Here is a 27,825-nt window from a genome sequence, read left to right as displayed (position 1 = left end):
TTGCAGATCTGAAGTAAGTCCGTGGCTGGAGAGACAGAGCACCCATGACTGACATGGAGGCATCGTGATCACAAGACGTATCCATTCACATCTTATTCTCCATTCGACAAAAAGCATGTCAAGTGCTTCCTATGTTAAAGGAAAACAAGCGTATGAAGCTTATAACGGCTAACAATGGCACGGCAGGCGACGTTGGTCAGATTTTCGTTTAGTACTGATATAGATGAGCTTGCCTACATATAGCAGGAAAACATTTCTGAATAAAATAATTTGGAAATTCACTCATCCCACAGGCATCAGGGTGTGCTGTACCCATCCATCCAACTGGACTTGCAGTTGAATCTCATCTTTCACCGAATCATGAGCCTGGTTGCAACCCAGGGATCAGGGCATGACAGGGGCCACACACATTGGAATTAAGTTATCAATCAGTTCGGGGACCCATTCTCTGTAATCAATCAGTCCTCAAACTGGATAAATGCAACCGTCTTTTCTCGTACCCTTTAGGAGTTCCACGGCAAAAACACGTTTGGGAAATGGTCATCAGCCAAGCAGGTTCAGAGTGACCCAGTCACTTAAGATTGACGAAAACGCATTGCAACACAGATGTTCCTTGTTTGACTCTCGCTTATCAGGCACTTGAAGTTACGACTCGTGTGTGTCTGTGTTTCCATCTCGCTGGTCTCGTCTGAATAAGCTCAGTCCCAAATTTCATCAATATCACACCCTCTTCTAAATCTTTCTTTTCCCGCCTTGAGGGCAGATTCCTTCGTTTGCCCTGTAGTCACCCGTGCAAGGGGCTTCCCGTTGACTGTGTTTGTCTGTGCCAACGACCTCGGTATTACCATCAAACAGGACTCGTCGTTATTCGGAGGCACATGTCATGACCTTGGATTTATAGCCCCAAGCCCGATATCTTCGCTGGAATCTGTTTGCTTGTCTTGTCGAATAGACCTAAGAGTAGCAAACCAGTCTGTACAGTGTTCAAGAATGAGATCTCGATGAAGGGCACAATCTTTTACTCTAAATGTAGTGCACTTATTCATATATACCCAAAAGTCTACTCCTGTGACCCAAGCATACTAACCGACGCTCCTATTCGAAACTTGTCACTACCAGTCATGAGACAGATACTCGCAATAAACAAAGCCCAATCTATGCAAGCGCCAATAAAATCCACCTCCGTTTTCCAAGGAGTAGGGTATTCCGGGGAGATGACGTCCAGTATGCGCCTTGACACCATGTGTTTCACCAGAAATAGGAAGAAGAATAAATGAAAACCCCGAGAAATGTTCTATATCAGACCATGCCCCCGCCGCGCCGGGATCGCTGCGTTTGTTGAAGCTGGTATATCATACCCAATACTCCTTCGCCAGGATCGTCTGTATTGGCTGCACTGTTCTCCCGAGTCACCCCTTTCGCAGGTGACGTTTCCCAGGTCGATTCACCTAGTTCTCCCCCTGGCTCGTACAATTCGTCATCTTCCCCAGTTCGCCTCATGGTGCTATCTTCAGCTTCTTCATTTATCTGGCTTTCCCCACGAAATCCTCGCGGATACCTTGACCAATGAAGACTACGTGCACCCATGTTCACCCCAGCAGGTTGATGATGTTGATCTAACAGGATAGACGCCATTGGGGAGGGCTGTGGCATTGGTCCCGTACGTGGACCTCGTCCACCGGGTGCTCTACTCCTGGCACGTCCCGTTTCCGCCCGACCAATATGAGAACCCTGCATGTCTGCTCCTAATGATGGAGAAGCAAGTCCCGGGAAAGCTGGAGGTGGGTGAAAGGTTGGTTTTCCTCCAAACGGCATATGGCCGGGGATGCCAGTTTTGGGGTTTGTAACGTAGTTGTCAAGGAACCCAAAGTAAGATGCGGCCATCTTGTTGTGCTTCGTTGAGTAGTAATCCTCCCGAACATCCGGTCGTTGTCCCTGATGGCCCGTATTACCTGGCCCTTTCTGAAAGTCGAATACCGCAAACGAGCAGACATAACCGAGTCCATCAACGTGGATTGTGAATTCGCGGAAGAAATCGACGATCTGGTCACTACATTTAGGCAGTGAAAACAAGAGCAACATAGGCGTGGTGACTATGCCCATCACCTCCTCTAGAAAGATGACCACTTTCATCTTATAAAGCTCTGCAAATTCCTGTTTAACCTCGAAGCTGTGAAGCTTGTTTTTCCAGTGATCAGGCATATAGTGTGTGTATTCAATGACATTCATCAAGGCATATTCAGGATTGAACACCAATGTTTCTTCAGACACCATTCCTCGGGTGATTGCCCAAACGGCACCAAAGATTCCGAGATAGAATAGGACTGGTCTGTCTTTCGTAATCTCGAAATTGATAAAAATCTCCGAGTCGAGAATAGAGCCCACAGCGAGAATGGCGGTAATTGCACCTGTCATGAAGGCGATGGTTCGCGCAATATCTTCAGTCATTCTCTTGGGGAACTGATCAATATACCGAGTCGCGAACGGATACGACATGTGCAGCCTTTCGTAGAATATATGTGGCAGTTCGTTGAATTCGCGGAATTTCCATTCTGCAAGAGAAGTGTACTTGCGTGCTGCAGCTTGCTTGGGATCCTTTGTGTACTCCTGTAACGGAATTAGCTCTCAAAGAATAGATTGTCTGGGCTCAACTACTGACATAATAATAAGTAAAGAAGTAAACAATGACAACATATGCAAGCACAACTGGCGCAAAGATGAGATTGAGGAACCCCGCGAACATCAGGCGCTGCTTCAGTTTCTGGCTTAAGAGACGTCTGCGATCGGGACGCAAAAAGTCCTGCTGAACTTGGCCCAATTCGTTGAAAGCCATATCAAGGATGCAGTAATGAAGATACCACTCCATTGTCTTTGAAAATAGCTGCCGGCCGCGAAGAAACGGAACTGGCAACGACAGGTTCAGGACATCCTTGTTGATCATGGCAATAAGGTAATTTTCTTTGCGCATAAGTCGATTAGCAATATCGTGTGCATCAAGCCGCTCTTTCGACTGGCTGCCAATGAACTGTCTCAGTTTTGGTGTGATGTTTGTTGCAGTCTTCGGGTTCTGTTCACGCAGCGCCATAATGCGAGCCACAATATCCTGCCAGGAAACAGTCTGCATGTCTTGTTCTGGGATATCCAGCAAGTAAATGTAAAAGTCCCTGATGTAAAGGAGGCGACGAATCTCCACAAAGTATTGTACGCACTTCCAGATGAAGAAGAAGGTATAAAGCCAGATCGCCAAGTTCCAGAGACCGGACATTCTGCGGGTGCATTGAGGAACTACAACTTCATGTAAGGACTTGCTGTGTGGAATCTTTGAATAGTCGATGCATTGACACAGGAAAGTGAGTAACACCGCGACGAAAAGTGTCTCCCTAAACCACCGGTTAGCCGCTGCTGTTTTGTGTTTTTATGGCTGAATACTTACAGAAGCCAGAGGGCGTTAGCACACAGAATGCACCACAGTCCCCCACCTTCATAATAGTCGTAAACATCCCGCATAAAGCTGTCCAGGTTTGAGGTGTTAACCCATCGCCAGAGTGCTTTCTCCCTCGGGTTACTCGCTATCGAGCCCCTGGCCACGGGCATAGGCTGTGGTCCAGTAGGCGCCCCATATCTGTTTTCTTGATGAAGCTGCTGCTGAGCTGTTGCTGCTTCCCACTGGGCCCTGGCCCGTGCTGATGATGGGCCTGCAGCTTCTGGACTTCGAGGATTGTTGGATGGGACCGCTCGTCTGGGCGATGTTGGGAGCAGGTTTACTGCTTCATTTGGCTCCATGAGTAAAGATGCAGGTACCTCGTTATCACCGTCGTCGTCCTGCTGGTGCCATCGCGGCGACGGTCCGCCGGGACTTTGAATCTGTTTCCTTAGTGTCGTAGCCCTTCCTTTGCCCTTTGGGTCTAGAGCTGCGCTTTCTATTGTCATGCGGCTGTCGCCAATTTCGAGTCCTTCGGGATGAAAATCGTCATCAAATCGATGGCCAAGGTTCTCTTCGTCGATGCCGGGATCGTACTCGTCATCATCTCCAGAACGTAGTTGTTCGTAAAACGATCGAGACCCTCTCGCAGGTAAATTCGATCGCGAGAATAATTTTGAGGACATATCGAGTTCTGTCGATGTATCAAGTGTGAAGATCGGTGGGCATATTGGTTCGGGGTCAAGGCTCCAAGGCGATTAATGATGTTGATGCTGGGATGTTGCCTTGCCGTAAATGCGAGACGAGCAGGAGTTGCTTCCACCTTGATGATGAAAGAATGGGACTCGGGCTGTGTTGAACTTAGTATCAAGCAAGTATGATGAATGTAACTTTATCCGCCGAATGTCAGTGCAAATATGGAGGATAGGTAACCCAAGGTCACGAGGGGACGTTGATCACGATAAGCGTGACCCGAGGCACATGCCTACTCCAAGCAAGGGAATAGTCCGGTATGACAGAGTCTAATCAAATAGAACTTTGAGACAACAGAGTATCCCTGCGCCTCTGACCTGAAATAAAAGTGAATAAATCACTTGCAAGTTGATGGATAGACAGACAGTTTAATGCTCCAGGCATCACCAGCCGCTGGTATGACGCTACAGAGCGGTGTGCGATTCTGCCAGACAAATACCGATAAGAATGAGTGATTACACACCGCCTTCCTCTTCCATGCACCCTTTACGACACCTTGCACTATACATGATCGTCCTTGTCTTATACGGACTACCTATCTTCATAGAGATTGCTCGTGATCGCTTTTGGTTTCAGAATCCAAATTAACAGATTTACTCAGGTGCTCCATCGAGCTTGATCGATTCATGGACTTGCGCGGAATGAGTTAAAGTTTGCCTGCGGCAGCAACTCGACTGAACAGCACTATTGCTGTTTTACTACAATATGACACCTACAGATCGCTCATTGTCATTGAAGAGCCTGCCTATGAGAGATGCCTCTGGATCAGGACTCCTTGCTCCAGACGGCTACCCACAAACTCCCTCAACACCAAGAGGGATTACTCCACTCACATCCAAAGTGACCAGTGTCCTTTCAACGACTCATTCTGATACTGAGTTTCGAGATGCTCTCGCTCTTCTTGATGAGCGTGGAATCCAGAACGATGCTGAAACTCGTCGGCGTGTTCGGCTAGACCTGCAAAAAGAAGTCATTGACAGTAATGGAGAAGTGATTGCCGAATTCGGGCGTGTTGCAGAGGTGGGTTCAAACATTTGTTATACAAGAAACGTACCAACATGGCAATAGCAACTTCGGCGTATCAAAACGACTATTGACAAGCTTAACAATGGTTACGAGGACATGAAAAGCCAAGTTGTCGAAGCTCACAGGCAAACATTGCCAGCACTCTCCGAGGCATCTTCTCTCCTGGAGCAAAAGAGACAGGTTGAGGTGAAGCAAGAGCTTCTCGGTGCTTTCAAGAAGCATTTCGTCATGTCGGAGAATGAAGTTGCCGCACTTACTCAAACAGCCGAGCCAGTAGATGACCGCTTCTTCGATGCCTTGAGCAAAGCGAAAAAGATCAGCAAGGACTGCGAGATCCTGCTTGGGTTCGAGAAGCAGACTTTGGGTCTAGAACTGATGGAGCAAACGTCGAAGAACATCAATCTCGGTTTCCAAAAACTTTACAAATGGATACAGCGAGAGTTCAAGACATTGAATCTCGAAAATCCGCAGATGAACTCATCAATTCGCCGGGCATTGCGTGTTCTTGCCGAAAGGCCATCACTGTTCCAGAACTGCCTCGACTTTTTCTCCGAGGCTCGAGAACGAATCCTTTCAGACTCATTCTATGTTGCTTTGACAGGTGCCTCACCCTCAGGAACTGAAGATCCCTCTGTCAAGCCCATCGACATGCTAGCACATGATCCGCTACGCTACGTCGGTGACATGCTGGCTTGGATTCATTCAGCCACTGTCAGCGAACGTGAGGCATTGGAGGTCTTGTTTGTCGCAGAGGGAGAGGAACTTGCCAAAGGCTTCAAATCTGGCCGAGACGCAGAGATCTGGCGCCTCATTGCAGAGGACGACGAGGCCGAGGCTGACTTTAATGCGCTGAAGGCACTGAACGACCTAGTCGACCGTGATATCTCTGGAGCGGCTCGCGTGCTTCGCCAAAGAATGGAGCAGGTGATCCAAGCCAACGAAGACACCATACCCGCCTATAAACTCGCAAATCTTATCAATTTCTACCGTGTCACTTTCCAAAAGACACTTGGTCCCAATTCTAACTTAGTAGAGTTGATTGGAGGCCTGGAAACAGAGGCCTTGCGCCAGTTCCGAGCACTTGTCAGAGATCACATTGCAACTCTGCAGGGAGAATTCCAGCACGCTCCATTAGACCTTGGCCCCCCTGCCTTTTTACAAGATTCGCTCAAACAACTCAAGGCCATCAGCAAAACTTACGACTCCTCCTTATCTACCTCAGAGGATCGCGAGAGCGAGTTTGAGAATGTGCTTTCGGAAGCCTTTGAACCATTCATGTCCGGTTGTGAAAACATGGCTAAGAACATGAACGCCCAGAATGGTGCGATCTTCCTGATTAATTGTATCTCTTCTGCGATAGCATGTTTGGAGCCATTCGAGTTCACGCAACGTCGAACTAAACGACTGCGAGAGAAGTCAGATAATGCGGCTAAAGGACTCATTACAAGTCAATACCAATTCCTTCGAAAGGGGTCAGGATTGGATGCCATTTTCACGAAGCTGGAGGAGGATGACGACAAGAGCGCTGCTTTACTGGATGAGAAAGAGCTCGCTCAAGCAAGCCAGATATTGGATGACTTTCTGCCATCAGCACTTATGGACGCTATGGATAATCTGAAACATCTCCAGGATTCGAAGCTAGCTCGACAAATTACTGAGGAGGCAGCAGAACAGTTCTGCAACGACTTTGAACAGCTTGAAGAGGTTATAACCGAGTGTGAAGATGAATCTGTCGATTCAGAAGAGGACGAAGGTCTACGGTCGGTTTTCCCTAGAACAACCGCCGAGATTCGTGTATTGCTCTCATAGATAAAAGGGGCGACGTGCATGGCCCAGGAGTAAGCATGTAGACAAGCTAGATATATAACTGAGCAGATGCTGCAAAATTATACAACTACCTAATCACTCGAGTACCCAACTATCAAATTAATTTCTCTGCAAACGGCCTGAACCATTCTTTAACGATTGGCCTCACATGTTTCCACAGCTCTTCTTGGATGCTCTATCGGATCTCATTAGCATGTATGAGGCTCATTATCTACCCCGCCACCATCGATTGCGACTAGGGTGGGCGGTGCGATCCTGGACTACGTCACCGCCTGCCCAAGTTTAACCTGCTAATCCATGTCAGGTATGCAGGTCGATCAACTTGATCACGTTTAACTATCATCAGCAGAGACAGAGCCTTAGACCATCGACCTTGACTCGATCACGTCTTTTCTTGAACCACACCTGACATCACAACGTGCGCGACTTGCTATTCCAAGGCATTGGCTCATTAACTCAACTGCTCAGCCCAAACGCGTCCCCACCTAGACAAGCTTCACGATCTGCTCTGCTCGCCAAACACATAACAGTCAACATCACGGCAGTCTTTAACAGTCGGCGGGCTAGGGCGCAAGTGAAGCCAGTCTCTGGGCTACTATGGTAGTGATTTGCCGCAGGAGCCATGTTACGGAACAGGGCCCTGGCTGTTTTGCAGAAGACCTACGATGATAGTTATCTAAGTTGCTCAACTGCTATTTACTATGAAGGCCAGGTAAGGCTTGGCCATTGCGCTTTCATCAATTATTTGCTAATCACTGGTTTGGATCTTAGGGGAGTGAAACAGAAGCCATGCGACATTGGCGAGCTGCCCTTGATCAGATCTATGATTACAATGCAAATCGGGCACCCCCCGCATATGGCCCACGTACAGACACCGAGAAAGCCTTACAAGAAGCTCTGAAACAGCTCGAATTACAATGCAAAGAACGAATCGATCTTCTCGAAGCTCTCAGAATCTCGCGGCAAGAAGAGACGACCATACCGCAACCACCACCCGGCAAGTTGACAAAGCGACCAAGTATTCCTGAGGGAAGAGGTTCTCTTGGACAGGGCACAATCACCGCCATGCAGTATTCTGAACTATCAAGACCAACCCTCCCACACCGTCCATCACAACCCCGACGCACATCATCAGAACTTGCTATCGTAGATGGACCCAGCACACACCTAGATCCAAACATGGCCTTCCCATCGCTCTCTCGATCTGCATCACCTGGAGGACCAGCTCTGCCACCAAGACCGAATAAGACTTTACGGACGCCGAGCCCAGAAAAACACACCATGAGGACAACTTTACGTTCAGGGAAATTAGGAGAAAAGTCCACCAAACCGCGAAAGCAAGCGAAGCCTCTCGCCGAAGGATCAAGCAAAGCAGCGACTTTGGCATGGAGCGCGCTCGGTTCAAGGGATAGATTCGCAAGAGGGACCCAGTCGGAGTCCACTCCAGCAACAGCGAGTCCTAGCTCTCGCACTTCCTTGGACCAAATTCGCAGGCCAGTACCAACGCAATGGGATAGTCACTCGAGACGTTTGGTTGTGCCAAAGGACCGCGATCTTGATGGAGAATCTTCAGGAAATACACGGCACTCTGATGAGTACTGTTACGCCCGCCCATCCATGCTATCGGTCACTGCTGCTTCCAGTGCGTTAAACTCGTCCTCGTATCAAGATTTACCTTCATCGGACGCTTATACAAGTCGAACGGATCGCTTGTCCAACTCGCGCAACGGATTCGCTTCGCCATCATCGCGCAAAGTATCGAGACAAGAGCGAGCCAACGATACTGAGACCGGCGACGATTCTGGAGAGGCATCAGAGAGGAGAAGTGCGTCAAACAACCTACCAACCCGCAGTCCAGCAGCGAGGCAGCCTGGAAGGTCTTTGAAACCTTCGAGGCCTCATGCTGAGAGCAGAGATAGGTCACGACGGCGTGAACGCAAAGTTCGGCAAGTGTCCACCTCAAGCGCGTCTGATGATAACACAACTGGGACAACTTCCAGACCACGTCGGGTGAAGGAAAAAGAAGCTCCCATAGAAGCCGGTTCCCAAGAGGACGATTCAGATGCGTCCGAATCAGAGACCTTAGCGAAGTCTTCTGACGACATGAGTGAATGGAAAAACAAAAAGAAGCAAATTTTGAAGAACCTGCCCGCTGGCGTCGATGCCGCAGCCGCCAAGCAAATATTGAACGATATTGTCGTTCAAGGAGATGAGGTTCATTGGAGTGATGTGGCCGGTCTTGAAATTGCCAAGAACGCACTTCGAGAGACTGTTGTTTATCCATTTTTACGGCCTGATCTTTTCATGGGACTTCGAGAACCAGCCAGAGGAATGCTCTTATTTGGACCGCCAGGAACAGGAAAGACTATGCTCGCGAGGGCTGTGGCAACAGAGTCTAAGTCGACATTCTTTTCGATTTCGGCAAGCAGCCTAACAAGCAAATACTTGGGAGAGTCAGAAAAACTGGTGCGGGCTCTTTTTGGGTTGGCCCGGACACTGGCACCCAGTATTATCTTCGTGGACGAGATCGACTCGCTGCTGTCACAGAGATCAGGGTCTGGAGAGCACGAAGCCACCATGAGGATTAAGACAGAGTTTCTTATTCAGTGGAGCGATCTTCAACGTGCTGCTGCTGGAAGAGAAGCCACCGAGAAAGACAAGGAAAGGGGGGACGCCAACCGAGTCCTTGTGTTGGCGGCGACAAACCTCCCCTGGGCAATTGACGAGGCGGCTCGAAGACGTTTTGTGCGACGACAATATATCCCGTTACCTGAACCGACTACTCGCGAGACACAGTTCAGGACCCTTCTGGGCCAGCAAAAACATGACTTGTCTAATGACGATATCCTCAAGTTGGTGGAATTAACAGATGGTAGGCAGTTCTTCCATACGTTTCATGTGAACCCAACTGACTTATGATTGCAGGTTTTTCAGGTTCAGATATTACAGCCTTGGCTAAGGATGCAGCTATGGGACCACTGCGATCCCTTGGAGAGGCACTGTTACATATGACTATGGACGAGATCCGGCCGATTCAATTGTCCGATTTCGAGGCGAGCTTGACGACCATACGACCGAGTGTTAGTAAAGCTGGTCTGAAAGAGTATGAAGACTGGGCGACAGAGTTTGGAGAAAGGGGAGGATAGACTGCAATTATCCTGGTATACAACATGTAACAAAAAGGCACAGGTACATTATACGCGCAGGAGCATCATGGATAACACAACCCGGTCCGACAATGGGGTACGGGTATAGGAGTTGTAAACGGGCTGAATGTCTAGTATGTCATTTATATGTTACAAATGGTACAATTGGTTTAGCAACTCCTTCTCTGTTGCCACAACCATCCCGTGTGATATCGTACAGAACCTAGCTGTTCTAGCCCTCTGTTCCTATCGCCTTGACCCAAAAAGCAAGTATCCCGGATTGTCCATTCCTATCTCATCGCCTGGAGATAGCTGCAGTCATGTGTCGTAATACCAAGATTAAATAAGTTTAATCGACGTCGCTTGCGGAGGTCTGAGGTTTGCGCTTTTGCTGAGCTTCCTCCCATGCTTTACGTTTGGCCTCCTTCTTTTCGTTTTCCAATCGCTTCTCTTCCTGCCTCTTGTTCTCCTCTTCTTGCCTTCTGGATGCCCTCCGCTCATCCTTCTTGGCCTTCTTAGCCTCGTAGTCCGCTATCCTTTCCTCTAACGTGGGTACGGGAGGGCGCTCTGTGAGAGGAGTTCCATAGGGAGCAATAATGTGCTTGATAACGTGACGCTTGTGCTGGGAAGTTGGCCATCCAGGAACAATGGAAACGACATCACCGGTTCGAAGGGATGAGTTGGGATCGTGGACGAGATAGTGTTTAGGGTCAGCAAACCACTAGATATGTATTGTTAGCCTGTCTTCTTGATTCTAGTTTGCGCTTAACAAATTCTTTCACCTTGTTGACGATCTTGTTCCATTTTTGACCGCCGACTCGGACCTTGACAGTCTTGTCCATTAGGCCAGCAGAGACAACAACACCATGAAGCTCGTGTGTCACACGGCGCGCAGCCTTTGCTACTGGAGAAGACATGATGAATGTGTCTCTTCTGTCCAGTTGAGTGTTGGCTCACTTGTTTGGCAGGCCTGAAACGTTGCCGATTCAACGGTTGCTCGTCAAGGTCAATTGTTCGATATCCAACCCAACTCGTCGAGGCTCTCTAAAATTCGGTAGCCAATGAGGAACGGTACAGGGTGTGAGAGTGATTATGTAAGTTTTCTAAGATCTGGGCCCCGCCGATTGGCTGGATAGAACCTCACACGACTCGACGATATCCTCGTGCCTGGCAACTTCTAAGCGAGAAGTCATTTAGCCGCGATGCTAGGCAATGGGGAACGAGTCAATAAGATGATTGTCTTTTTAAGTGTTATGTGAGACCATATTGAGTACAAAAACGCCTATTTTGAGGGAATTATCGGTCATTATACAACGATTCCATCCTTCGAAATACTCCGAACCCGCATGTCCTGCCCGTTCGGCATCCGGGACCCGCTGACAGTGCGTGAGCTTCGGCGAGATGTGGGGGCCGCTACCTTCAGAATTTGGCTTGGCCTCAGGGCTCAATAGCACCTTGTTTATTGTGAGTGCCGCTTTTTTTTTCTCAGAGACTAATTTTCACTCTTCCTTTTTATCTTGACCTGCACGCGACAAGCTTCAATTCAACCGACAACAAACACATACATAGCACACAGTCATACTGTTTCGGTAACTCACTGTTCAGTATCGACTGATTCATACTGTCTTGTCTGTCCGTGACTGTTTCGAGACAATCTTGAGTAACCAACATCCAAGCTCAACTCCCCCACTTACCTATTTCTCTCTCTCGCACTCTCTCGCGCACTCTCTCTCTGTCTTCTCCTTCATCATGTCTTCGCCCGAGCGTCGAACTGCTGGAGTCAAGCGACCTCGTAAGAGCCAACCAAGAACTCGACCTGCAATTCCTACAGAGTCGTCATTGACATGTCGGAAAATATAGGCACACAATCTCTCCCTCCCCCCTCGCTGCCTCAGTTGGTTGCCGAGCAGAGCACACCCATCCCTCCCACAGACAAGGACTCTCAGCGTCTGATCGTCGTCCTGTCCAATGCCAGTCTTGAGACGTACAAGGCTTCTCACGGGGGCACCAGCCGCAACCGGGAGGACAAGTACTCTCTGCTCAACAGCGATGAACATATCGGTGTCATGCGCAAGATGAATCGGGACATTAGTGATGCTCGTCCCGACATCACCCATCAGGTTTCAACTCTGATCTTCTGAGTCGGCATTCAACATGCTGACCATTTCTCCTAGTGTTTACTGACCCTTCTGGATTCGCCTATCAACAAGGCCGGCAAGCTTCAGATTTACATCCATACCGCCAAGGGTGTCTTGATTGAGGTCTCGCCCTCAGTCCGTATTCCACGAACATTCAAGCGATTTGCCGGTCTGATGGTGCAACTCTTGCACCGCCTGTCCATCCGCTCCACCAACTCCAACGAGAAATTGCTTCGAGTGATCCAGAACCCCATCACAGACCACTTGCCTCCCAACTGCCGCAAGGTTACTCTGAGTTTCGATGCACCACTTGTCAAGGTTCGTGAGTATGTCGAATCTGTGGATTCCAAGGATAGTATCTGTGTCTTCGTTGGTGCTATGGCTAAGGGTGAGGATAACTTCGCCGATGCGCTTGTTGACGAAAAGATCTCCATCAGCAACTACTCCTTGTCTGCTAGTGTTGCTTGCAGCAAGTTCTGCCATGCGGCTGAAGATGTCTGGGACATTATGTAAGACCTATCGTCGATCAAGTCGGCGAGGGGCCGAAGCTGCGATGGATACCAAATGCCGGCTCGCCCTACGACGATACAACATCGTCGTTGGGGTTGAGACGATTCGGTAGTAACTTGGAATGCCTGGGGTGTTCGCTGTCGCTTGTTTTTGCAACCAAAACATGGGGCGTTCAACATCGGGTCCGAGACGTGAATGTCGTCTTGATGGGTCATTTCAACCTGACCCATACTTTCCTATTTGTTTTTTTTTTCTCCCTACTGTCACTCAGCGAGTCTGTTCTATTTTGCCCCCAGTGCTTGATGGTTGTTTTTGCCAAGGTTAAGTTTGGATGGAATCTGCTTATAGATTTGTTTGGTCTAGACAGCCAACGCTTCTTAATGGGAAAGCCACGACCAGGCATTTTGAGAAAGATCCGGGGGGGTCTTGCGATGGAATCTGCATTTCTTAGCAGTTCAATTTCTTGATATTGGACTACCACGACGGGGCCAATTCCGTCATGGATTTTCAGTACTCCTCAATACCCTATCCGTGATGGATGGACAGATAAGACGCCAGACAGTCAAAGAAAAGACAATATTTATTATACGGGAGGATGTGGATATGTAAACTATTGTGAAGGTAGCCAACAGATTTGCGTGTGTATCTGCCACCAACAGAAATCGAAATTTGAACCAAAGACATGATCAGGGCTGAGGCCACCAAGTGAAGCCAATCCGCCGCAGCCGCGAATGTGCAACAGACCAAAAAGGGTTGGTGTAGTACCAAATCGCCCCGCACTTTAGGTAGGTCTCGTGTGCCCAGAGCTATTCTAGCTTGGGTGAAAGAATGAGAAGCATGGAGTGATGGGACCATGAAAGACGTGGACAGCATTAAGATGGTGCCAGAATGGCTATTGTTTACCAGGACGATTCCCACAATGATTGAAGTAGTCACATACAAGAATATGAGTTGAGGATATTGGTCTTTCTAGTAGTACGGTTGGTTGATTTACTACTCTTGAGGTCGTCAGTCAAGGAAATAGCCCCCACACGATTTAAAGGGTAAAACACCGGTTCTGACTCCTTGTGCATCGAAGGAATGAAGAGCGAACGAACGATAGGTTAAGGAGGCGAATAATAAACATCCATGGCCAGGAGGTTGGTCGGCCGCAAGTTTGAATCGGGCCTGGCCTTTGGCCAACACCACGACAAGTCATTACACAGACGTGTTGTCCTCTGCCTCATGTTGGGGTATTTTATTCCACAAAATGGCCCTCTTTTCCTGCTGAAACAATATCTAAAATTATTTGATTGTTCCAGTCAAGTCAAGTCAAGTCAAGTCGAGAATCAGACAAGGAGGGCTTAATCCTATCCAATAATCTGAAGCTTGATAAGGTAACCGAAGGCCCGGGGTTGGCCGGTCCAGGCCGGGGGTGGATGTGCCGGTGGAGGTCCGGTGGATCAAGCCGGACGCCGTGAGTCCAGCCGCTGGCCTTGACGTGGTCACGCATCGATGGCCGAAAGTCATTGGACCAATTCCCAAGAGCTATTCTCCGATGATCGAACAGAGCAAGAGGATGGTGGAGAGTATAACCACGACGACCAGCACTAGATGTCTTTTATTGAGCATGGCGTATCACATGTTCCTAGTATAACAATAATCTAGCGAGCCATGACAGAGAGTCAGATGTTATTATCTGGTGCAAGGAGCTGTCATGATCAATATGATAAGTAGAGCTACTGAGGGGCTTGAGGAGAGGGGTAGACTATGAGGGGAAGACAGTACCAGAAGGACTGTTTTGGAGTAGCTCGGCTGCATGGCTACAAGAGAGGTCAAGACAGTGTCACCTAAGCATGGAAGTTAATGTAAAAGTGGTTTATCATTTGTGAGGGAATTCCAGGCCAGGTTTACTTAGTGGTAAAAGGGCTTAGGGAGTTTAGTAGAGCTGTGTTTGGTCCAATGTCCATAGCTTCCCACCCAACCATCCATCCATCCATTCATTCGTGGCACCATGGATATTAGGTTGACTGACCCTTCTAGCTGCAGGTACCAAGTTAGGACAAGTCGTTACAAGGATGGCACATGATGCTATCACCGCATGTGTACAGCATATCATAAAAGGGGGTATGTTTGACCACCGCTTAATTCGGGGAATCTTGATGAATTGCTTAGATACTTGGGCAACAACGGCCTTGGATAAAGAGCAACAGCTATCCAATTTTGGTTCAGAGCTTGAAGGGTTCAGGGGTGATCATGAGCGGGTGCTGCCGGATAGCGCGGGGCTAGTGGGCCGGCTTCTAACTCAAGACGGGATACGCACTATGTGTCTAACTAAGAGTTACCCACTCAGTGCATTCACTCACAAGGCCAGCAAACACTTCAGGTACCACTGAAAGACGCACAAGTGCACAGTTCTAGAGCACTTCCATGGCAGCTCACGGCATGCAAAGCTCTATATCTCTACCCACGGTGGGAGCTATGGATCTGCCCAGGTCTGATCGTGTCCGTGATTCGACCCAACGTGATATGATGCGATGTGATGCAGAACCCATGCCCATGCCCCTGCTCACGCCCGAGAGAGAGGGGATGGGTACTTGCGACTACTTCTAGCTGGATCCAGGAGACCACGAGAGGGTCAGATGTCAACGAGTCACAGAGCCACAGTCACAAGAGGTGCATGACAGGGCCTTTGACTTGTTATGAGACGCAACGGGAGGGTTGGATTGGCTGAGACAGTGGGCGTCCGGACACCTTCTGGACGCATCAGCATAACATCTGGGCAGAGACATTCAGTAGACAGGCCCTAAACAGACCAGGTACCTGAGCCAGTCAGTGGCCGTGTGGCAGATCTAAAGTACCTGCAAAGTAGAGCCCACCCTCACGACACCTTCTCAGGGCATCCCATCCGGGTGATCTTCTCTCTTTAGCTGCATCTTCCTTTTTCTCTCTCTCTTCCTCTTTCGATTTCCCCGTCGAGCCTCTCCTCTTCTTCTCTTTTACAGACAGAGCCTCTAGAGCCTCCAGTCTCCATTTCTCAGAGCAATTGCTCCAATTGCCTTGAGCAATTAACAGAACAAACATAATCGCATATCCATCCGCCCATCCTTGTCTCGTCTATTCGGTCAAGGGCCTTGCAACTGCATCGCAGCTTTGTCACATTCAATACCGGATACCTTGCCCTGGTGTCCAGGCTCTTGTTAGTACTCATTACCGTGCCTATCTGGAGCCACGAGGATTACTCATAGTCTCGGGTACCAATCGATCGTTGTGTGCTCTTACTCATCTCGCATCTTGGACTTGGCCATTCATCTTTGACTCTCTTCTTTCTTGTTGTGTTGGGCGTCAAAGGTGTCGGTCCCAGCAGCAATTGACCGACTAGACTAAGGAACAGACAACTCACCATACGACTTAGGCCACTCCCAATACCTCACCTCACCTCACCTTGCCTTGCCTTGCCTTGGCTTACCGTACCGTACGGATCCATTCAAATCTCTCTTGCTTCCGCACGGCACTACCTTAGCTGGCCAACTCACTCACTCAGTCACTCATATCAGGGCATCGAATCGGATACGCCTTGTTGCTTACCTTGGGTCGCCTCGGAATCCCTACCCTTTCATTCTCGACCGCCTTCTCTCATCCACTCCGCCACCTCACCCGGCCAACATTCTTGCTTGCCTCGCTGTATTTCTCGCTATCTATTTGGACCATTCTTCGTCGCGGCTTTTTTTCCTTCTAATCTGTCGTTTTTAATTTTTTGGTTTTAATTTTCTCCAACAATTCGGGGTTGCTACTCGGCTCCTGGTTCTTTATTACTCATCACCACCAGCCTTGACCGATATTCCAGTCTCCCCACCAGCCCCCTCCTCCTCTTACATATTGCTCAGCCAGTAACGCTCGAGCAACGCATTCGTTCAGTTCTAAAAGTCTTTGGAGATACTCCAAGACTCCAGCAAACTCGGCCAAGGCATCCGAGCGGGTACCTCACAGCAGGCAGCCGATCGGACAGTCCTAGCACTCGGAGCTCTATAAGAGACCATGACACTACCATTCGTTGAGGTGTCACATTTGGCACAGTCTTCATCTTTCTACTCGGCAACTCTTCAACTCATTGGCCTGCGCTTCTTGAACGAGTCTCGCGAACAAAACTCCTCCATTGGGACTATTACTTACGGAATTCCAGCTGGAGCCAGCAAGGCTGGAGGCAAACGTGGTGACGATCAAAAAGGTGGCACGCCAGTTCTGCAGATCCGTGAGGTTTCCCGACCTTTCGAGCCCGTCAAACTCTCGACTCTGGTCTTCGCGGTACCATCCACTGATGCAGTGATCGACTTCCACGACTGCGCCTTCACCGCGAATCCGTGGCTGAGCATTCAAACCGACGGTGACCCAATCTATCCCGGCGGCCCCAGCCCCAGACCTCGTTTAGGCTTTGAAGGCGGTGAAACCCCAAGACGAGCGACAGTACGTGACCTTGACGGCAACACCATCCAGGTCGTTTATCGGCAGCCTACTTGTCCTCGGGATTATTATGGTCGAATTATTGAATGGACTTATGACGGTACCACTGCCCAGCCAAATAGGAATCGCTCTCTTTCACAACCTCAGCTTCAGCCTGTCGCTTCTGCTCGTTCGTCTTCTTCTTCCATAAACGGGCAGTCACCCTTTCAGCCCCGTCAGTCTCCTGCCAAACACGGCCCCAATACCGTCACAGCTGCCGAGATGACGCAACGTGCTGCCACTCGTGCCGATGAGGACGAACCCGTATCTGTTTCACCTCGCCAAAGCTCCAACAACAACGGCCTAAGCACTACCACTGTCGTCGGAGCCATCCTCGGAGTTGCTGCTGCCGGCGCTGCCCTCACATATGGCTTTGCAAGCCACAATGCTAAAGAACGAGAACGAAAACCAAGACAGGAGTATGAGGCCCCGTCGCTCCCACGACGCTCAACCTTCCCCGAGAAGGCCCCAACGGTCCACAAACTACACCATGACGAGCGCCGAATTGCCTACGCTGACTATCCCCCCACGGCGTCACAATACCCGCCCAAGGCACTGCCTTACCGAGGACATGGTGGCTTTGCCCCTCAGGATATGTATCCAGAAGGATATCCTTTCCAGAAACACATGCAGAATGACTATGCTCCCCGCAAGATGCACCACGAGTCGTATCCGCCAAGGAATCTCGGCTATATAGAAGATGACAGCAGTGAGGATTCTCCAGACGAGCCGGTCCGCCCCATTCAGTACCTGACGCAAGCCCCTTATGATGAGGAGAATCCATGGTCCTCCGAGTCTCGAGCCAGAAGTCGGAGCAGAACTCGGAGTGTAGCCAAGAGTACTGCAAAGAGTGTTGCTGCGAAGAGTGCTGCTCCAAGCACAAGAAGTGTTGCGAAGAGCACTGCCAGAAGCGTTGCGCCTTCTCGGGCCCGATCGCGAAGTCGAGCCCCAGATGAAGGATATGAGACCACCCGAAGTCGACGCTCATCAAGGCACCCTCCTCCAGAAGACGCCTATGAGTTCGTTGAAACACGCAGCCGCCACACCTCGAGAGCTCCGGACGATGGCTTTGAGACACGAAGCCGTCGTGCGTCAAGGCCTCCACCTGAGGATGGGTTTGATACACGCAGTCGCAGGTCGTCACGACCTCCAGAGGATGGCTTTGAAACAAGAAGCCGTCGGTCTTCCAGGCCTCCTATAACTGACAAGTCTAGGAGCGTAAGAGCCCGCAGCGAAGCAGGTGTTAGTCGCAGCAAGTCAGTAGTATTGGTGGACGATCTCCGAAGTGAGGCACCCGTCAGCCGAAAGTACGACGACCGCCGAAGTCATGCAGGTTCCAGAGCGCCCAAGACATCACAGTCAGTTGTCCGTGGTCACCGGCCCCCGTATGACGATGAGCGTACATACTTTTCAGCTCGGTCACGTCCATCTTCACGAGCTCCGCGTCGATCCTCCCGCACTGAGGTGGAGGCCGACATTATGGAAGCACCAGAGGTCCCCGAGGTGCCTGACGCCCCTGAAATTCCTTTGGATCCCGATGTCTACGAAGCCCCCGACGTGCCAGACATGATGCCGAGGAGTCGGGCCAGGAGCCGGTACAACGTGCCTCGGATGGCCACTGGACCTGATTACCCACACATGGGCTACCCAAGCAAGGCTCAGAGCTACGTGTCTGCCAGGAACGTGTCGCTTCCAATGAGCGGCATTGGTAGCAGCCACGCTGATTGGGATGACGATATGGTCAGTGTTGCTCCAAGCGACAGTATCAGCTGTGTTGGAGTGAAGCCGAGCAGACGAAGCCGCAAGATACGATAAAGAAGAATTATGATTATGAGATGCATTTCTACGAGCGGCGATTAGAACGACACGATTGACGAGTTGATGGACGGATAGAAAGCGATCAAGGCATGACTATACCTGACCAGATTGGTCCGGCAGAATGATATGGATCAACTGGCAAGCAGTATGTTGTTTACAGTCCACAGATGGAGCTTCATGGGTTTCTGTTTCAAGGATAGCAGCTTGGATCTAATCTCATGGGGTATTTGATTGGCATATGAGGAGGCGTTTGTGTGTTACTACTATTATGGTGTCTGGCAGGGCCCATGGCTTTGTTTCCGGGCTTTCTTTGGTGAATGGAGGTTTTGCGATGACTTCACGTTTCCTTGAGTAAGACACATTGGAATATAGCAGTTTGTTTAGTTGACCACAAGCTGTAAGTATTGGATGTCAAGACTGGACACATGACGGAACATGAAGAAAGACAGAAGACATATAAGTACTCAGAGATGCGCATAAGAGACGACACAAGTATACTTTACAATACAATACAGGAGACATTGGCATTGCAAGATTACAGCCAGCGGTCTATAGCCGTGTCATTTACCGCCCAGAGCATAATCCTTGACACCTCCACTGGCTACCCCTCAAGACTCCGAGCCCTTGCCCCTCTATCTCGCATCATCGCGGTGCAGCCCACTCTTTGCAACACCCTCATGATCCATCATTGTTGGTGTTTTTAGTGTGGGGGTCACCATGAGCGTCACATCGATTTAGTGTAGTACATGGGATATCACTGACTAGTCAATTAGTCTAGGCACTGAGGGAGCAGTAATATCCCACTCTGATTATTATAAGAATTGGTCATTGACAATTCTCACCGTTTCATTATTATGGTTTACACCAATTCACGGAGATGGAGGGGCAAGATGAGGAGAGACTCTTCAATATTTATATTTGTGGGTGAGACAAGACTTGAATGATCTACAAACTTGACCTACACAAGCTTAAAGAGTCACTTGTCCCACTTCAATCCATTCACTAGGCTAGCACTATTCTCCAGGATTTCTGGGTACCCAAGCCCAAGACTCACACAAGCTTTCCCCTCCGGTTCTCGGACATTTTCCCCCCTCGATCCAACCGCAGCGCCACCAATTCACATCAAGTCAAAAAAAAAAAGTTGTCCCGCCTATATTTTCTGTATACACTTGTTATTCGGTATATATCGGCTTCAAATATACCGATTCAAGTCTATATGTCTTTACTTTTTACTCTCTTTATCCATCCCATATCGATTTCATCTGCTAAACACTATAATGCCAGAGATTGGTCTTGGCGAGTCTATTCCTCCCGACACGGCGCATGTGAGTCAAGACCAAACAATTCAGTGTATATCTATCATGAAACTATTTTACTGATCAATGTCCTCAGGCCGTCAGTGTCTCTTTGCCAACATGGAAAGCAAATGTCGGATACGAAGAGGGTGAGGATTGGGTTGTGAACCGTATGACGACGGGTTACCCTCGGTGAGCCATATCAACTGTCATGTTATACGAAGTGCTCTCGCTTACATGAAATTCCAACAGATTCTTTGTTCATAAAGGTATTCAAGCTTTCGCCAAAGACATCGTTGATCGCTATGGCAGCCCTAGTCAACAGGCCATGCTCTTCCCTACACCGCGAGTGGCAAAACGCTGTCTTGACTTCATCCTCCAGCGAGTCTCTCCTGAGCTGGCGAGTCAGGTTCGCATCATTGACTTTACTCTGGACAAGTCAAAGGAGCTCTCGCCTGTACTGAAAAAACTCACTTCCACAATCTCAGCTGTGGTTTATCCCTCCGAGATATTTCCAATTGCCAAGCAGTACTGGCAGCACACTGGTGAGGGTACATCCAGTAGACGTGCTGAGTTCTGTCACGGCCTGTTCAAAGATGATCTCCTTATCCCAGCGGCTCGATCACGGACTCCTCCTGAAGCCTCACAGGGCAGGCCTTTCCGCGGTCCAAGACGCTATACTCGCCCAGGCTCAATCGATGGTGTCTCCTCTCCGGCCCCCTCAACACCCAAGCAACCTTCGCCGGAGACTCCTGTCGAGTCTCTCGAGAGCTCACGTTTTCTTGAGGAGCGTTTTGGTAGAAACCTCGATTTGTCCATGGTTGAGCGTGCCAAGTCTGCTATCCGTAGACGTATCGCTGGAGCAATGGCTCATGACGTCGATCTGAACAATGGCCCTCTACCTGCAATGACATCCAACACTCGTGGCATGCCCAACCTTGAGGAGAGCGATGTCTACCTTTATCCTGCCGGCATGAACGCCATTTATAATGCTCACCGTGCGCTCCTTCACGCAAGAGAGCCGGCACAGAGTATCAACTTTGGTTTCCCTTATGTCGACACACTCAAGATTCTGCAAAAGTTTGGTCCTGGTTGTCTCTTTTATGGACATGCCTCTGCGGAAGACCTCGATGATCTCGAGACACGACTCAAGAACGGCGAGCGGTTCCTCGGCCTCTTCTGCGAGTTCCCTGGAAACCCCCTTTTGACATGTCCTGACCTCACTCGCATCCGCAAACTGGCAGATGAATACGATTTCGCAGTCGTTGTTGACGAGACAATTGGCACCTTTGCCAATATCAACGTCCTCCCGGTTGCAGATGTAGTTGTTAGCAGCCTCACAAAGATTTTCTCGGGCGACTCCAACGTCATGGGTGGAGGGCTTGTTCTCAACCCCGAGAGCAAGTATTACCGCATACTCAAGACTGCCATGAGCGAGATTTACGAAGACAACTACTGGCCTGAGGATGTCATCTTCATGGAGAGGAACAGTCGCGACTTCGAATCTCGAGTGGTCCGCATCAACGCGAATTCGGATGCTATCTGCGAAGTGCTCCGAACACATCCCCTTGTCAAGAGCATTTACTATCCCAAGTACAACGATTCCAAGTCTCACTATGAAAATGTCCGTTTGCCAGATGGCGGATACGGCGGTCTACTTTCTGTCGTGTTTCAGCGTAAGGAGTATGCTCAGGCCTTCTTTGACGCATTGCCTCTTGCAAAGGGACCTAGTTTGGGAACCAATTTTACCTTGGCTTCACCGTACGTTCTCTTAGCCCATTACCAAGAATTGGAGTGGGCTGAGCAGTTTGGCGTTGATCCTTATCTTGTTCGTGTAAGCGTTGGTTTAGAGGAGACTAGTGAACTTCAGGACACTTTTACAAACGCCTTGAAGGCGGCTGAGGCTGTGTCAGTTACGTGCTGATGATAAAAAGCAAATAAAAGTGCTGTTTTCCTTGCACATAATTATCTATCTGTCTATGAAGTTCATGTCATTACTGTCCCGTATCGATGCAGTCTTCCGTCGTAAATCTAAAGAACGATGTTAGTTGACTGTGTACCCTTTACTGGTAGATAGATGACAGAACTTACAGATGTCATGGTTGTTTCTAATCCCAAAATCCGTGTCAATCCAAGTCGCTCAAATGTGCCCTGATGATAATAATAGTCGTGTCTATGTCTGAGCTTCTTCAGCTCACATTATGCAGCATTCCTGGTGGACATAACCAGGCCCGTAGTCCTCGATACCACGCTCAATCTCGTTCGCACGCGCTTTCTCTTTGACCTCCTTTGCAAAATATTTCTTCATGTACTTTTGTAGCTCGTAGTCAAGATTCATGGCAGAAGCCTTGAGGACCACATCTGCTCTGCACAATGGACAATGCTTCTCCTTTCGGCGCTGGATCTTGATGACACAACGGATGCAAAATACATGTTGGCAGTCGAGACGAACAGGCATGTAAGCCACTGAGAAACAGACTGGGCAAAGATAGTCGTTGAGCTGAGGAACCTTGGATACGAGCTCCCGCGACATTTGTGCGCAGACATCTCTAGCAATGGTGCCTGCTAAGAGTTTGTCTGAGTGAACAACGGTAGGGAACTTTCTAGCAACTCCCAGTGCTGTTCGTTTGTCGAATTCTTTGGCCATGTCAGTACCTCTGGCTTGATAAGCAGTTGGTATATCCTACTTACTCTTGAGAATCTTGGCGACGGCTGTCTTGTTAAGCTCCTGGAACTGCATGTTTTTGAGAAGGGACGCATTCAAGTTAATGAAGCGGGTGAAAGCTGCTTTGCTCTCGGGAAGCTTGAAATCCTTGACAAGATTTTGCTTAGCGACCTGATCCTGGAACCATTGCAGCTGCCTCAGAGCGACTTGACTTGAGCGTTCTCCATGGTCTTGCTCATGGGTAGCGAAGAAGATCTCAGCGTCCAAATACAGCTCGAAGATTTGTCGCCACCGTGCAAGATCTGTCTTTGAAAATCGTTTCGGCTTTACGACCTGTTCAACCTCTTTTCCAAGCGCTACGATTTCCGAGGTCATGGTTTTCTCTTCCTCCATTTGCAAAGCATCAAGGTTGTTGACATCGCTCTGAAGCATCTCGAAGAATTCGGCATCGAAAGTCAGGGGAACCTCGATAATTTCGTACGTTCCTTCGGTTGCACCATTAGCAGGTGAGGTCGACGAGGCTTCGATCGAGCCATTGCTTGTAGGTTCGGCGATGGGTTCTGCTTGCTCGGAGTCGCTTCCCAGCGTTTCGGTAACTTTAACAGTCTTTTCGTCGGCGAGAGCAATAGTGAGCTTGTCGTTGGCTTCGTCGGCGAGCGCATCGACCGTTTCGGCGGAGGGGGCAGAGGCGTTCTTGACAACGGTTTCGGCTTTTGTGGCATCCTTCACAGAGCCCGAGTCTGGCGATTTAGTGACAGGCTCGATATGCGCCGGTTGGTTCTGGGGGAGGTTGATTGCGATCTTGTTGAGAAAGTCGCGCGTGTTGGGCGCAAGCGAGGCATCGACTGGGACACCATCTTGAAGATGGACCTGTACGATGAGTTTTGGGCGAAGGTGAGAGTCGGCACCGCCTGTGGAAAGTCAGTCAGTTTTGGGCTGACGGAGACAACCGTTGAAAACGTTGGGGTCAGTTCGTCATGTCGTACCGTTGAGTTTATACTTCAGGGCCACAGGAGACGTTTCATCGGGGTTGAGGAGCTCGCGCAACGTCTCAGGGTCGAGTCCAAGCTCATGTAGCTCCCGCGCGACCTTCTTGAGACATTTCTTGAGCTGGCTATAAGGAATAGCATGATCTACCCAATGAGCAGGGAAGTCTGTGAAGTTTAATTAGACGCCAGGGTGCACAGAGGTGAAAGTATTGTGTAAATAAGGTATATTGAAGATGAAATAACCCGAAAATGGACGGAACATGTGAATTAGACGAACCTTGAGCTCGCAGGGTCTCTTTGAAATCGTGGCCGAATTTCATGGTTGTCAAATTGGTGTAGCAGCAAATTCAATGTCAGGAGTTTTCGCATGAGAGAGGCACGCGACCACTTGCAGTATGAGGCAGTTGGTGGCAAAAAGACGAACAAGGCAAAGGAATAAGAGCAGAACAAGCGACGCTTAAGGCTGAAAGACTCAGATCGCAAGAGAAAAGCAGGGGAAGGATCAAGAATCAAGTCAGGAAAATGCGGCGCATGAAGGAGAAGAATAAGTGAGTGAGGGCCATTAGTTAACTAATGAGAGAATGAATGAATAATGAATGACCTCGTGCGTGTAAAAAGATCGATATCAAAGAGAGGGAGAGACCTAACTCGATGCAGACTCGCCCACGTAAATATTGGTACCGATTTCGGGTAACTCATGGTATTTTTTCCTCTGAATGGTGTCTTTGGAAGAGGGAAGAAACGGGTAAGGATGAGCCTGGAGTGGGCTCTCGGCAATCTCTTGCCGGCAACGGTAGAGGCGTTTAAACTGAATGATACCTTTCATGAATCAGACCAACTGCGTGGTTCGACCTTTTCGCTGACCGAGACTCTTCAAGCCAGGCCTAGACCAGACATTTTCGCATTCCCCCGATCGAGTTTTGCATTATCGACGTTGATGATTGGTTCATCATGGTATAATCAGTGGTGCCATGGACGAAAATGTGGTCAGATGACTGCTAAAAACAACCTGTATGACAATGCAAATCTTGTCGAAAAGTCATGATGCCAACAGCCAGGCTGCAATAGATTGCCATGTTCATACAATAACTGGACTACCGACGTCAAGGGCCCTTACTAAATAATAAATTTCTCTTGCGAACCATGTCTGTGCTTCGTTAGCTCATCGATCACCCGTATAACTAGTCCATTCTCTTCAGCCTCGTGTGCGATCCAGGCTTTACCATTGGTAGGCCAAGGTTTCTACATCATTTCCTTGAGGAACCGCCAACAGTGAAATCAGAGATGCAAATGGTATGAAGGCGTTAATCTGGAAAGCTCAGATGAGCTCTCGTAATTTACACCGGCATTAACCTGATTCATTCACCATACGGAGGATATCTCGTAATGGTGTAAGGGCGATATGATAGAGAATGGAGAACCTACCACTGTTAGTCTTGGATATTCGTTACTTGTTAATCAGGTACAATGCTACCTTTCGTTAATTCATGACTAAGGTAAGGTAGCTCGTGTGGGAAGCGAACATGTGATAGTAAGAAATGATAGCAATCAAAAAAAGAACCACACTATTCCCATCAAGATTGAGACTCTCTTCCACAAGCTTGGATGACTCTTTCTGAATCATCCGGCGTACAAAGTAAGATGCACGGCGAGTAACAAATGAGCTTACACGCTTCTAATGGATCTTTTCTGGAAAGGAAAACTTGTCAGCCAGGGAAACTGCGGGGATAGATCCTGCGGGGATAAAGCAAATTTATTTGGTCTGAATAAATTGTCTATCATTGACTTTGCCCCGCGATGCCCCTCCTTCTCACAAGGCTCCAAGTCAAGACCACCTCATATAAATTACTGCCTTTTTTATATTATCTATTTGTTTGTTTGTTTATTTATTTATTTACTTTACTTTACGATAAAACAAATTCAATCGAAATTCTCTCTGGCCCCGTGTTACTCGTTCAGGTAGTAGTCATGGGAGCCCAACAATCCTCAGAAAGCTCCAATGCCGGTGGCCCAGCTCCCGTCGCAAAAACTTGTTACTACGAACTGCTTAGTGTTGAGCGTTCTGCTACAGATGATGAGTAACTCTCCCCAAATATATCATCTCTCTAATCTTCTTCCTACTGACCCTTTCTTAACTAGGATCAAGCGAGCTTACCGCAGAAAGGCACTCGAGCTTCATCCTGATCGCAACATCAATGATGTCGAGACTGCTACACGCCGCTTTGCCGAAGTCCAAACCGCTTACGAGATCCTATCCGACCCTCAAGAGAGAGCTTGGTACGACTCACATCGCGATGCCATCCTCAGTGGAAGAGACGGCGACGATGACGGGCAACCTACTACTTTCCGCAATGTGCGACTCACATCGGCTGAGGAGATCATGGGCTTGATTCGCAAATTCAACGCCGCGGTACCCTTCGACGACGAACCAACAGGCTTTTACGGAATCTGCAGGGAAACTTTTGAACACTTGGCCATGGAAGAGGAGGCTGCTGCTGACAACGACGACCTTGATGTCCAAGACTACCCAACTTTTGGATCCTCTGACGATGACTACGAGGATGTTGTGAAACCGTTCTATACCGCGTGGACTGGTTTCACAACCGTCAAGTCGTTCGCATGGAAGGATAAATATCGACTTTCCGATGCCCCCGACCGTCGTGTCCGCCGTTTAATGGAGAAAGAGAACAAGAAGATGCGCGAGGACGCCATTCGCGAGTTCAACGATGCTGTCAACTTCCTCATCGGCTTCGTGCGCAAACGAGACCCCAGATACCTACCCAATTCGCAAACCCAAGACGAGCGCCAGGCTTCCCTTCGAAATGCTGCTGCTGCTCAGGCCGCTCGGTCGCGTGCTGCGAACCAGGAGCGCATGGCATCATTCGAGGTTCCTGAATGGGCCCAGGCTCGATCCGACGACAATGGAGCAGAGGGAGGGTTCTCAGAATCTGAAGAGGAATTAGAGGTTGAGATTCTGGAGTGTGTTGTATGCAACAAGTCGTTCAAGAGCGAGAAGCAGCTTGAGGCGCACGAGAAGAGCAAGAAGCACATCAAAGCTGTCCAACAATTGCGTCGACAGATGAAGCGCGAAGGTGCTGAGCTGGAGCTTGACGAGGTGCCATCACCACTTGAGGCAAACGCAAACAAGCAAAAAGACGTTACACCACAGAAAGACAAGGTTAAAGAGGAGTCATTGGGTTCGACTCAAGGTGAAACTGTATCACCTTCTCCAGCGGACTCGTCTCTTTCCGCAACAGCTGCCGAGTCTGCAGACGCATCCGACGACACCGACTACGCACCCAGGGATGTTGTCGAGGAGAGGATAACTTCGGCCAACAAACCCAAAACGACTGACAATGTTACCAACGAAGACGATGAACTATCAGCATCAGTTCAGGATCTGTCTGTCGATGAGCCTGCGCAGGGCAAGAAGATCGGCAAGGCCAAGGCGAAGCGCGCCAAGAAAGCTGCGGCTTCACAGTCGCAGAAAGAAGAGGATGTATGTTGATCGACATTAGTCCTTCTGACACAAGCTGACAACAGATCATAGCCACGGTGCGGAGTTTGTGGGGAGACTTTCGCATCTAGAACCAGGCTGTTCGTCCATATTCGAGAAGAAGGACATGCGGAACTAAAATCAGTAGCTGGGGGAGGTAAGAAGAAGAAGAGGTGATGAAAGATTCAACGCGTACGAGATGCGTATCGCATTCGATCATATCACCATACGGCGCGCAACATCAGACGACAGGCACCGCATG

At 49.2% G+C, this 27,825-nt stretch overlaps 8 protein-coding genes across 8 annotated transcripts; 5 read left to right on the top strand and 3 right to left on the bottom strand.

Moving 5' to 3' along the window:
* Positions 1 to 404: 404 nt before the first annotated feature.
* Positions 405 to 4,535, bottom strand: BKA55DRAFT_663650 (autophagy protein Apg9-domain-containing protein). Its single transcript, XM_046197674.1, has 4 exons — positions 3,434 to 4,535; positions 2,660 to 3,380; positions 1,359 to 2,607; positions 405 to 935 (listed from the first exon to the last, which is right to left on the bottom strand). Exons 1-4 carry the CDS (start codon positions 4,105 to 4,107, stop codon positions 865 to 867), a joined length of 2,715 nt encoding a protein of 904 aa, XP_046048974.1. The 5' UTR covers positions 4,108 to 4,535; the 3' UTR covers positions 405 to 864.
* A 344-nt stretch (positions 4,536 to 4,879) lies between these two features.
* Positions 4,880 to 10,173, top strand: BKA55DRAFT_512235 (oligomeric complex COG6-domain-containing protein; the record flags this gene model as incomplete). The annotated part of the gene is made up of 6 exons (XM_046187789.1): positions 4,880 to 5,194; positions 5,243 to 6,994; positions 7,267 to 7,331; positions 7,664 to 7,739; positions 7,799 to 9,899; positions 9,953 to 10,173. The coding sequence occupies 6 exons, from the start codon at positions 4,880 to 4,882 to the stop codon at positions 10,171 to 10,173; spliced, it is 4,530 nt and encodes a 1,509-aa protein (XP_046048973.1).
* A 349-nt stretch (positions 10,174 to 10,522) lies between these two features.
* Positions 10,523 to 11,090, bottom strand: BKA55DRAFT_539230 (uncharacterized protein; the record flags this gene model as incomplete). Its single annotated transcript, XM_046190109.1, has 2 exons — positions 10,523 to 10,894; positions 10,956 to 11,090. 2 exons carry the CDS (start codon positions 11,088 to 11,090, stop codon positions 10,523 to 10,525), a joined length of 507 nt encoding a protein of 168 aa, XP_046048972.1.
* A 927-nt stretch (positions 11,091 to 12,017) lies between these two features.
* Positions 12,018 to 12,824, top strand: BKA55DRAFT_511986 (Alpha/beta knot methyltransferase; the record flags this gene model as incomplete). Its single annotated transcript, XM_046187760.1, has 2 exons — positions 12,018 to 12,293; positions 12,348 to 12,824. 2 exons carry the CDS (start codon positions 12,018 to 12,020, stop codon positions 12,822 to 12,824), a joined length of 753 nt encoding a protein of 250 aa, XP_046048971.1.
* A 4,014-nt stretch (positions 12,825 to 16,838) lies between these two features.
* Positions 16,839 to 19,115, top strand: BKA55DRAFT_511888 (uncharacterized protein; the record flags this gene model as incomplete). Its single annotated transcript, XM_046187750.1, has 1 exon — positions 16,839 to 19,115. The coding sequence occupies one exon, from the start codon at positions 16,839 to 16,841 to the stop codon at positions 19,113 to 19,115; it is 2,277 nt and encodes a 758-aa protein (XP_046048970.1).
* A 1,280-nt stretch (positions 19,116 to 20,395) lies between these two features.
* BKA55DRAFT_689890 (pyridoxal phosphate-dependent transferase) lies at positions 20,396 to 22,337 on the top strand (the record flags this gene model as incomplete). Its single annotated transcript, XM_046199408.1, has 3 exons — positions 20,396 to 20,443; positions 20,511 to 20,605; positions 20,666 to 22,337. The coding sequence occupies 3 exons, from the start codon at positions 20,396 to 20,398 to the stop codon at positions 22,335 to 22,337; spliced, it is 1,815 nt and encodes a 604-aa protein (XP_046048969.1).
* Positions 22,338 to 22,399: 62 nt separating this feature from the next.
* Positions 22,400 to 24,387, bottom strand: BKA55DRAFT_593946 (SPX domain-containing protein; the record flags this gene model as incomplete). The annotated part of the gene is made up of 5 exons (XM_046195612.1): positions 22,400 to 22,430; positions 22,612 to 23,074; positions 23,105 to 23,989; positions 24,065 to 24,232; positions 24,345 to 24,387. The coding sequence occupies 5 exons, from the start codon at positions 24,385 to 24,387 to the stop codon at positions 22,400 to 22,402; spliced, it is 1,590 nt and encodes a 529-aa protein (XP_046048968.1).
* Positions 24,388 to 26,066: 1,679 nt separating this feature from the next.
* BKA55DRAFT_539225 (uncharacterized protein) lies at positions 26,067 to 27,740 on the top strand (the record flags this gene model as incomplete). Its single annotated transcript, XM_046190108.1, has 2 exons — positions 26,067 to 27,566; positions 27,618 to 27,740. The coding sequence occupies 2 exons, from the start codon at positions 26,067 to 26,069 to the stop codon at positions 27,738 to 27,740; spliced, it is 1,623 nt and encodes a 540-aa protein (XP_046048967.1).
* Between the last annotated feature and the right edge of the window lie 85 nt (positions 27,741 to 27,825).

The sequence above is a fragment of the Fusarium redolens genome (genome assembly GCF_020744475.1).
Source record: "Fusarium redolens strain MPI-CAGE-AT-0023 chromosome Unknown BKA55scaffold_8, whole genome shotgun sequence".
Classification (NCBI taxonomy): Eukaryota; Fungi; Ascomycota; class Sordariomycetes; order Hypocreales; family Nectriaceae; genus Fusarium; species Fusarium redolens.
The sequence above is the reverse complement of the archived record's forward strand: the minus strand, read 5'-3'. Positions and strand labels throughout refer to the sequence as shown.